We start from the raw sequence: 12,022 nt of genomic DNA, 5'->3' as shown, positions 1-12,022 counted from the left end.
TTCGTGAGTAGAGCTCAATGCTCTACTACTTCGGGAGTAGAGTTCAAATTTTGCTACTCGAGGACTAAATTTATGAGTTTAGTACAATATTCAGAATATTTCTTCTCAATTATTCTACCTCTTCTGGAGATGAATCATGATACTTTCACAATCAAATGCACGTTTATATTTATAGGCCTTACTACATACTATCGCATTCACTTTAGAGAATGGATCTGTATTTACAACATTTATCAGAAGTTTTCATTCTTCAGGAATAAAACATAATTGTCTGAACGTACCTTAAGAATATCAAATTGCGATAGCTTATAACCTCTTTTAAGATATTGCTACTTCAGGAGCAAATTGAGTTATACATATTTAGTCCCAACAATAAGCCCATAAAAATAATCCCACTTCTGGTGGTTATAGACATAAATGAATTTAATCATAACGAGATTTAATAAATATTATCACTTTGAGTGTCTTGTAAACTCTCATTCTTAGTCATTTAAGGGATATAAAATTAACACCATAATCCCTTGTAACAATATCGTTCTTCAGGAACACTTTGAGGCATACAAGTTCAGAACCAATTAGGTTCCATGGATCAAACGAACCACCGAGTCATACTATTAGTAGCAAACTCGTGATAGCCATATTCTTTTTGTGGGCCATCCTTATTACTAACCATATGTTACTGCCACAAAATTTGATCATTGCAATTCATTATACTTACGTGGCTAATAGTCCAGATGTTCATGTTACCACTTCAAACATAGTAGTGCAACCAAGAAAGCTTGGATTATTTTTTACCTGCAGCTATCTCGATCTACCGTTTTCATCATACAGTTTAAACCAAAATTTGCTTTTTCCTAAAGATTAAAAGTGAACGAGCAAATATATGAAGAAATTGGCACGTTATTATAAGCACTGATTAGTTTCGTAACTAAGTTTTGTAGAAAATTTTATATGATCAGTTTAAAATTTTTGTAGTTGTTAAAGTCAACAACAATCAACCATCAAAACAAAGATAGAAAAATACTTGGAACATGTTACCTGAACTGTTTAGACTAAATAAGTATCGCAAGTCCTTTACTTTATCTCCAGTGAGGCAACGACTTGTACTCAGTGTAATTTCAAGAATTGCACCTTCGAAGCTTTCAAAGTATTTGTTCAATATGGCAGAGGCTCGTGCTGATAACGTGTTATAAAATAAAGAATATAAAATAACTACACCAGAGAGAAGTATATAGGGAGAAACTAATTGTGTATATAAATTCTTCAAATGGCCACTATTTATAAGAGAAATTTATGCTTGATGGGCAAGCCATTTAAGGAAACTTGGTGGCCACGTTACTTGGTCTCCATGTTCCTTGTTGGCCAAGTCCTTGTGGACATCCACCAATAAATGTTTACAACAGATTTTAGTTTTTTTTTTGGTAACATATATGTGAATATTACCATACCAACCAACTCAATCCTTTACACCAAAAGAGCACATCATACACAGATGGGCCTCAAGCAGAAAAAAAAACACTAGCTACCAACAAAACAACCTAAAGTTCTATAGTACTCCTAGAAAATAAAAATCTGCAGAAACTATCTAAGTACAAATTCTCTGTATAAATGCCTTGCATCTCCTTGCCCATTTTGTATTGCTAAATGCTTCCACTCTTTCTTTGATATCGTTTTTGATTTGTTGAACTGTAGTATCTACCTGTACATTGTGTTGTTTAAAGATTTTGTCATTTCTTGCGATCCACGTATAGTATAAACAAGCTCCAACTGCTGCAGCAACCACCTCTTTCTGGAACTTTTTCTAATGCTTTCCTTTAATCTGTAGTAGAGATATGGTGACATCATTCAGCCCAAGACTATGCCCCAACCAGCGACCGAGTTCATCCCAAACTGTTATGCTCCAAGAGCAATTAACAAATAAATGAGTAGCAGACTCCATGACTCTATCATCACACATACAACAATTCACCACATCACATTGAAATCCAAGTTTCAGTAGTCTATCCTTAGTTAAGAGTCTATGTTGCACTGCAAGCCATAAGATCACGCTATGTTTAGGCAATATGATAGGACTCCATATGAGGTGAGCAACATCCATGATTTTTTTGTTCCCAAGTAATGCAATGTAACTGGTAGTAACACTGTATCTCCCATTAGATGTCAATAAATATCTACCACCAGCATACCAGTTTACCATTGTGAGCTTCATTTTATGGAGCCTCTTCCAATACCAGCTACAATCAGAAGGTGGGATGTGAGACCAGAAGTCAGTAGTTTTCATATACACCCCATGGACCCATTTGACCCATAAAACATCCTTTTTTTCAGCTAAGGTCCAAATTAATTTCCCTATTGAGGCTAAATTCCATAACCTGCAACTTTTAACATTCAGCCCACCATACTTCTTAGGCATACATACTTGATCCGATGAAACAAGTGGTATCTTCTTTTTCGCTTCAGAAGCACCCCAAATATACTCTCTACACTATTTATCCACAGCTTTCACGATACTCTGGGGAAGGACAAAGACAGAACCCCAAAAGTTATGTACTGAGAATAAAAAAGAGTTAACAACCTGTAATCGACCAACATATGACAAGTGCCCAGCTGATACAGCTAATATCTTATTTGTAATCTTCAAAAGAAGCTGGTTGCAATCCTGTTTATTCCATTTTTTAGGAGATAAAAGCAGCCCCAAATACCTGATTGGAAATTCTCCTAAGGAAAAAACAATATCCTCCAGTATATTGCTTTAGTGTAATCATCTACTCCAGCTATGAATATACTAGACTTCTCAGTATTGGCCATCAATCCAGTAGTCTCAGTAAAATGTTTCAAAGCCTCCATGATTCTTTTCACATAAGCTAAGGATCCTTTACAGAAGATCATGAGATCATCTGCAAAAATGGGGTGAGTAAGTTGTAGTCCTTTACACATGGGATGGAATCTAAAATTCGAGACTCTTGCCATCTTCCTCATGACTCTTGTGAAGTACTCCATAACCATTACAAATAATAGGGGAGATATGGGGTTGCCCTGTCTCAGCCCTCTTCTACCATCAAAATATCCATGTCCAACACCATTAACTTTGACCGTGAACTTAGTCGAGGTGACACAACTCATGATCAATTGCACGAATTTACTAGGGAACCCATAACCAGACAACATCTCTTCTATAAACTCCCATATAACCATGTCATAAGCCTTCCTTAGGTTTATTTTCACATACATCAAGGGGATGTCTTCCTCTTATAGTGCCTCATCAAGTCATTGTACATAAGAACATTATAGCCCAATGATCTGCCCTTCACAAAGGCAGCCTGAGCATCATTAACTAATAGATATGCACTTATAGATCACATTACAACATGAAATTAGTCTAAACTGACCAGCATTAGTTGGATGAGGTACCTTACAAATCAGTGTAATCACTGTGGCATTGATCTGTTTCAGTAGCTGCCCATTCTTGAAAAACTCAAGTATAGCCTCAATTACCTCTTCGCTAATAGTATCCTAAGTTGCCTTGTAGAAACCACTCCCATAACTATCAGGTCCGGGGCTTTTATTTTCATTAATACTAAACATAGCTTCCTTAACCTCCTTCCCTGTGAAATCTTGTAAAAGTAGTAGTTGTTCCTCAATCGTAAGCCTGTGCCCCTCCAAGTAACATCCAGCATGAGACTTCAACCTAGGTCCCCCAGTATCACCCAACAACTGCTGGTAGAAATTCACAAAGATATCAGCCACTTTGTCCGGGTTCGTTTGAACAATTTGATTCTCATCTTGTAATTGAGTAACCGCATGCATTAATATTCTTTGCTTGATTAATGAGAAAAAATACTTGGTATTATCATCACCAAGTCTAATCCAAGTGGCCTTGCTCCTTTGAAGCAAGAAGGATTCAGCTAGGGCAGAGAGCTGTCGAAATTGCTTAAATGCTACTCTTTCTTCAATTTGTGCCTGAGTATCCAATGGATTCTGTTGCAATCTACCTTGCATAATAGCTAGGTCATCTCTAGCAGCCTCAACCTCAGTAATAATACCTCTGTAATGTCTAGAATGCAACATTTTCAAGTCTTTCTTCAAAAACTTCAACTTCTTTACTACCCTTAGCATGGTATATACCATTATTTGTGTTGTCCACCCTGCCTCTACTATATCCTGGAATGATGGATGAGCACTCCAGAAGTTACAATATTTGAAGGACTTCCTCTTTCCTACCTGAGTCTCCAATAATGCTAGCTTAGCTAGGCAATGATCACTCACCCCTTTAGTCAGGAATGTAGTCCAACATGTCGGCATATTATCAATCCATTCCCCATTTACAAACACCCAATATATTTTAGAGTATACTCTACTACTCTCTTTTTTATCACTCTAGGTATATTGACATCCAGTACAAGGCAATTCGATCAAACTACATGTTTCCAGGCAATCTTGGAACTCCGTTATTTCAGCATAGGTAACAGGGTTGCCCCCAATTCTGTCTTCAGGTTTTAGGACGTTGTTAAAATCCCCCATCACCACCCAAGGGAGAGAACAACTAGAATTCACCTCTTTCATATACTCCCACAATTCCCTTCTTTCTTCTTTAGTGTTGTAGGCATACGCTAAAGTGGTTACAAATACTAATTGCTTTGGAATATAGATTACTTGACAGGTAATAGCTTGAGCAGAACCCCTTAGCAACCTCACATCAAACATATCAGGTTTCCACGTCACCCATATTCTCCCATTATAATGGAATTCTAGGTTAGTAACATACTCCCACCCATCAAACATCTGTTGAGCAAGCCGTGCTATCTTATTAGTTTTGACTTTAGTTTCTAGTAACCTAATAAAATCAACGTTAAACTGATTGCAGAAAAGTTTAACCTCTTTCTGCTTATTTAGGCCATTTAGGCCCCTCACATTCCAGCTAAACAAACTAAGCATCAGGGGGTTTATGCATATTACCTCCCCCTTTCCAGCCATGTCTAGGCTGACTAGTACCATCTCCTCTATGCCCTCCAATTTGCAAAGCTTGGTAAGTATTAGTATCATTTGCAGCAATACTTATCCCTTTCACTGGTTGAGATGATCTCACCACCTTGGTTGGTTGTAACCACTCAGTTTGTGCTCCAACACTAGTGTTATCTCCCTGAGTCGCATTCTCTTCTGTAGCTACATTTTTCACTACTGTCCCCTGCCCAGTGTTATTACCTACTTGGTGTTGGGTCACATTCTGCTTTACTCCATTAGTTTGAGCCTCTTTTTGTACCACTTTTTCCCTCTGATGTTCAGTCACTTTCACCTAAGTGTTACCCCCTTGTTGCTGGCACCTCTGCTTGTTTTCTGTTGCCTTTTGGTTCGTTTTATTCTTCCTACAAATGTCCTTTATGTGCCCAATTTTATGGCAGATTGTACAAGTAGAAGGTTTCCAATCATATACTACCTTTTGAGTCACAATGGAGTCCCTTTCATTTCTGAAATACACTTCTTCTGGCAATGCCTCCCCAATATTCACTTCCACCAAGATTCGTGCAAAGTTGAGGCCTATCTTCTCCTCCGTATTTCTATCCACCATTAATGGCTTACCCACAAGACTTCCTATTTTGCTCAAACCCTTCGCACTCCAATATTTGAAATCCAGTCCTGGAAAGCGCACCTAGATTGGGACTGAGTACAATTCCTCTCTCGAGAATTCCATGTCCGGATACCATGCCTTGACAATGAACGGCTTATTGTCAAAGTGATAAATCCCACCTTGCAATACCTCGTTCTTCCCCAAATCAGTATCGAATCGTACCAATACAATCCCATTTTTCAGCATTGCGATCTTATTTATGCCATGCTTCCCCCACAATCTTCGTATGTAACCACTAAGCATTGTGAACGGAGGATGAGCTCCTAGAACATAGCACACCATAGCATTTTTCCAGTACTCAACCTCTGTTGTGATGTCTTCGATTTCAATCTCCCCAATCTTCTTATCTCTTTTCGTAACATGGCTCACATATTCTAATTTGAATCCAGCGTTGGATATTTTAGAGATATCGAAATTATCCCAAATTGAACTTCTCGCTTCGTGTACCTGACTAGATTCAGCTTCCAGCTGCTCCGCCTCATCAGCACATGATTGTTTTCCACTATTATTCGCCGAGTGAATGACATCCAGCCAGTCCGCATCTGCTGCATGTTGAATCGCAGCCTTTGAAGCTGCAGTTGGTGACCCACCCCCTGTTTTACTTGAAACCACCGTCGGTACCGTCTGTGCCACTGAATTCTCTTCATCACTTGCACTTGTTACTGTTTGACTGGATTCAGATCCAACTTGCGAGCCCACTTCTGCTACTGTTTTCGCTGCCAGATTTACCTTCTGTCCTTTTTTTGTAGCCCCCTTAGCCGCATTCGCCTGAGCCATTATAGCTTTCTCTGTCGGAACTCGAGCCCTCTTCCCCATGGGGGGCGCAAAGCTTTACGTTTTGCTAGTGTAATATGTACCGATATTTCACATACTAGCAAGTAGCAAGTCTTGTTCATCCCATTTTAGTTTGTAAAGTAAATAATAAATAGTAAATACATACTAAAATCGATCATCAAAATTGAAATAGTGATTTCAAATTTTTATCTTTCAGCTTGTTGTTTTCCGACTCGATTTCAGTTTCTTATTCTTGTTGAGATTACGCCCGAGCGGTGTCAAGCCAGAGGATTGGACTGTGCGCGCACCCACGACGCTCAGCTCCTGGCGAGGGACTGTCATGTCCATAGCCAACCCCAAGTGAGAGTGCAGGCGAAGACAGAACATATGAAACCTGCCACAGGGGCATTCTAGCAAAGCAAGGCCAAAGCCTTGACATCGTCTCAGCAGCACCGTTGAAGCTAAGCCTCCAAAGCCATGGACTTAAGATCATGCCATGAGTCCTGGGACTATCATTAGGCTGGCTCGTAGTCCGCCTGGACTACGGGCGCCGCACGGGCCATTAGTGTACCACAGACACTATAAAGGAGGCGGCCCGTGACAGTTGGTATCTACTTTATAGATTACATTCATTTTTGGTTTAAGAAATATGCTTTTTGTTTCAGTTTATGTGATGCACTTTTTTTAGTTTATTAATAAAAAAATGTTATATTTTCATATTTAGAAATAATTTAAGTTTAAACCTTCACTACAACTAATTTTAGGACAAAAAATGGTTCGTCACAAATTGCGTACACCATTAATGACAAAATAATGTATCACTTATAACTTAAAATTCATGGCTAATAGTGCTCAATAAATGGCGTTAGTTCATTTTTTCGGTGGGAAATGTTAGTGGACAAAGCTTTGTTATGAAATTATACGTTTTGTCACTAAAAATATGTGCTTCATGTATTTAAACACGAAATATAATTTTCGTCTCAAAAAGTGAACCATTGGGCATTGGGTGACAAATTTCATGTCCTAGTTATATATCACATTGGTTTAATATCTAGATTGACCCTTAAACTTGGCATGTTTTGTAAGATAGGCATATAAACTTACAAGGTGACCAGATAGACACTTAAACTTACTCAAAGTGTATTTTTCAAGTTTTCCAGTTATTTTGAAAACAAAAACTATATTTTTCAAACACTCACAATTTTCATGGCCAAACAAGCCCTAAATATATCACAAAATATATTTTTTTAAAAATGCAAAAATAAGGCAATCGCATATACATGAGACTATAAATGTGCACTTAAACCAATAAATACTCGCTAATCGCAATTTTACAGCTTTCAATTAACTCGGTTTTTTTTTTACACTTGAATAATTAAAAAACAATAACTTTAACCAATAAAAATCCTTAAAAAAAGAAATTTCAAATTAAAAAATTTCTTTTTTTTAAGGATTTTCTTCTCGGCTTTACAGTTTTCTTAATTTGAAATTTCTTTTACACTTGAAATACTGAACTTAGAAATTTCTTAATTTGAAATTTCTTTTTTTAAGGATTTTTATTGGTTAAAGTTATTGTTTTTTAATTATTCAAGTGTAAAAAAAAAACCCGAGTTAATTGAAAGCTGCAAAATTGCGATTAGCGAGTATTTATTGGTTTAAGTGCACATTTATAGTCTCATGTATATGCGTTTGCCTTATTTTTGTATTTTAAAAAAAATATTTTGTGATATATTTAGGGCTTGTTTGGCCATGAAAATTGTGAGTGTTTGAAAAATATAGTTTTTGTTTTCAAAATAACTGGAAAACTTGAAAAATACACTTTGAGTAAGTTTAAGTGTCTATCTGGTCACCTTGTAAGTTTATATGCTTATCTTACAAAACATGTCAAGTTTAAGGGTCTATCTGGGTATTAAGCCTATCACATTTGTTGTTGTGCTTCTATTTTATCCCTTAAACTATGCATGCCCACTTAAAATAATCACATAAATTAAAACGGATATATAGAGTAAATTTAAACGTCACATCATTGCCGATAAGAAAACATATGCCATTACATTATTTAACCGATAGATATAATAAAGAATTTGGATTTTCTTTAAATAGAAAATAGGAAGGAGTTTTTAGTTTTGTCTTAAAACTGTGGTCGAATCCAAAAACTAAAATCTTTAGCTAAAAATGAAAAACCGGCCGAAAAATTTAAAAGACTGACCAAAAAAGCTAATTATAGATTACAGACTGATTCTTTCCGTTAAAAGCGACAAAAATACTGCAATTAATTATAACTCAAATACTTAAAATTCCACAACAAAATGATGATCATTAAAAAAAGTGCAAGAATGAAGGGGTTCGTAATTATCAGTTCATAAGAAAGAATCATTCAGGCATTTGACTTTTAATTACAGAGCATCACGATGTAAAAGTAAAAAATCTTACTACTGCTCCCTCCTCGTAACGAGTGTTACTTTAATTAAAAACACGCATATTAAGAAGCTAATAATGCAATGTAAAGTTTATCAAATTATCTTTATATAATAAAATAAATTACTTTTACTTTTTGATTAGAGCACGAAGTAAACCTTTTGACATTGAGAATCCAATAATATCAAGTTACTATGTGGCTTTTCCAATCATCATTAAGATGTTACTTTATTGTCTAAGGGTAGAATTAAAAAAAAATTAGTCAATTTATGTCTTGATTTTCTAAAATAACACTTATTATGAAATTTGGCTAAAATGACACTTATTATAGGATGGGAGTACAATTTTATAGAAAAAACAATGATATGTCTGAATGAACATAAAAAAAAAGTGAAAATTCAATTCTAGGAATATGTGATATTAGATTTTGGTCAGGGTTAAAGAACAAAGATAAGTGAATTTGAACGGTCCAGAATAAAATTTCCTAATGAAGACAAGAACATGCTGTAGAAAAAGTAGTTATCAGTAGGTGAAATCTTTTTTTGGTACCGTTATCAATAGTGAATTGCCTAAACGAAAAATGCAATCTCTTTCTTTTTTGTTTCTTTCTCCATGTTCTATATTCGTTTTGGACTTTGACTAATTTAAATTCGCATCGCGTAAGATTCATTAAAAAGGAAAAGATTTTCTACCAATTTATTTTTTATTTTCAATGCTCGAATCTTAAATTTCTAAAGAGCTAAGAAAATTCTATTTATCACACCATAATTGTTGACGGTAAAAAGAAAAAGAAAAAGAAAAAGCAATTCAACCGCTGAAAGTTCTGCAGCATGGGCTATGAACTTTACAAACATGCAAAAACATAAGTTGCTCCTTGACTGTTTTGTGTGTCATAGAGTTAAAAAAAAAAAAAAAAAATCACGTGGTTAAAATAAATTCGGTACTTATAGTCAACCCCTGTCCTTTCATTTTTCTGTAGCTACTCTTGCTATTCCTTTTCTTTCTCTTTTTCTCTAAAGGAGGAAGATTATTAATGGTTATCGTAAAAATAATAAAATTGATGAATCTTGAGAGATGAAGTATGAGAAACTTTTTGTCAATTCTTATCAATTTAATGTAACTCTAATTAGTAGAGGGGGCGTGAAAAAGTTACAATAGTGATCTTAATGAATGAATTGTGAACATATTTTTTGAAGGAAGAAAATCTAAACCGACTGCATATTTTTCTTCGCGATGTTTAGTTTGTATGTGGGATAGATAACCTAATTTGACAATCAATGCCAACAATTCTTTATTAACTATGAAATCGCTTGAATTATTGTTGTTATGTCTTTGTTTAGCTGATGTTCCATGAATTTGAAAGATAATTAATTTCGATAAATACCTTATCAGGTCACTTATGTTTCATGGAAGAGAGAAATCTCCGATAGTGTACGATTCTATCTTAAATGGACTCTATCTGGCGTGCATACAAATTAGTCGCGGTAGTGAATTTCAGAACCAAGGGACTAGTTGGACCAAAACTTTAATTGCATTAAAGGTCTTAACTTCAAGTTAACATTTCATAGAAATGCCTTGTTTAGGGTCATTTAATTTTTTTTTTTGTTGATTTTGGGGTTGGAAATTAGAAAATAATGCAACTTTTTCCCGTAAATAATTTATCACGTATTTGTTTGTTTTCTTAATTGGATTGAGAAGGGATATAATTCCCTTATCCACGTGTCGATAGGATAGCCTTTTACCCATTGGTGAATAATTATTTTTACTGATTGATCCATATTTCTCACACGCAACCCACAATTCATTCAGAATGACAAAAGTTGTCCATATGTTTGAGAGAAAGTTCAAAATAGTCTCTTTAAAGAAAAACTCCAGAACAGTTCTGATCTTTTAAGTCCGCTAAAAGTGAGTACTTTTAATTTCGCTCAAATACTTTTAGTTTCTTTCAAATACTTGTGGTCCGGCCCTTCTCCGGATCTCGTGGATAGTGAGAGCTTAGTGCACCGGACTGCCCTTTTTACTTTAACATGATATCTATTAAACTTGAGAGAACTATGAAAGAAAAGATGTAACATGAAACACTAGAAAGAAAAGATGTAACATGAAACACCAGAAATATCTCATCCAATACTAGTTGTCACAACATAAAAAGTTGTATTAGATATCAAAAATAGTAGAAACTTCAAAAGTACAACTCTAAATGTGAATTTCTGCTAAATGCTTTTTTTCTTCATAATTCCCTTCAAATTTAACATACAAAGTTTGTTAAATATTTGATTGAACCTAAAACTGATCACTTTTTGACAAACTTAAAAGATCAAACTACTCAAAATTATATTTAAGGGGCTACTAAACCTACTCTTAAACACAAGGGACCAGTTTTGTCATTTTCTTGTTCTCAATGGAAAAAATCAAAAAGAAAAAAGAAACTCAAAGTCCTCATATCAACTCTCATCTCATTCAAAAAAAATATACAGTACATCTTACTTCCCACTGCTTTGTTTTCTAGAATTTTTTACTTGTTTTTGCATAATGGTCTTCTAAATGTGTTTAATATAGTATTATCTCCATTTCTAAATTCTAATTTAATGCGATTTTAGTAAGTACTATTACAAACACATCGTATTCCCATTAAGTGTACAAAACAATCAACGGCTTTTCAAAGAAAACGGAATTAATTTACTTCATTTCTAACAATAACTAATATACTTTAATCACTTGTTTCTAACTTTTGCATTAAAATAAGCTTTTAGAATGCATAAAAAATCACCCTTCCTACACCTAACTTTTATTATTTTGTTTATATAAGATTCTTTAACATGGTATGTGGTGGAAGAAAACAATAAAGCAAAAAGAGAATTCCAAATGGAATTTTGGAAAGAGGGAGAAAGAAGACAAATAGAGTGCATGTGCAATTTTTTTTCTCCATTGCCGCACCTTCAACTTTCAACTTGTCATTTTCAATTACAGTAATTTGCAGGAGAACCAGAATTCACGAAAGCCACCTTCATTTTCATCCTAAACAAGACCAACACATCCTTATAGTTTTATTATCTTATATTGTACTGTATTTTGTAATTTTTCTGAGGTCATAATCTTTCCTCAACTTGAAAAGTGCAATTCATTGACAATATTTCGGTATTTGTGTGATCGATCTTATCATCCAACAAAGAAAGAAAAAGAAATAAAAAGGATAAATTATAA

General features: G+C 34.9%; 1 protein-coding gene across 1 annotated transcript; it reads right to left on the bottom strand.

The window, feature by feature from the left end:
• Positions 1-3,513: 3,513 nt before the first annotated feature.
• LOC132639959 (uncharacterized) lies at positions 3,514-4,302 on the bottom strand. The gene has a single exon (XM_060356335.1). The coding sequence runs from the start codon at positions 4,300-4,302 to the stop codon at positions 3,514-3,516; it is 789 nt and encodes a 262-aa protein (XP_060212318.1).
• Between the last annotated feature and the right edge of the window lie 7,720 nt (positions 4,303-12,022).

The sequence above is a fragment of the Lycium barbarum genome, chromosome 5 (assembly GCF_019175385.1).
Source record: "Lycium barbarum isolate Lr01 chromosome 5, ASM1917538v2, whole genome shotgun sequence".
In the NCBI taxonomy this organism is placed as follows: Eukaryota; Viridiplantae; Streptophyta; class Magnoliopsida; order Solanales; family Solanaceae; genus Lycium; species Lycium barbarum.
Note: the sequence above shows the minus strand (reverse complement) of the source record. Positions and strands in the feature narration are given on the sequence as shown.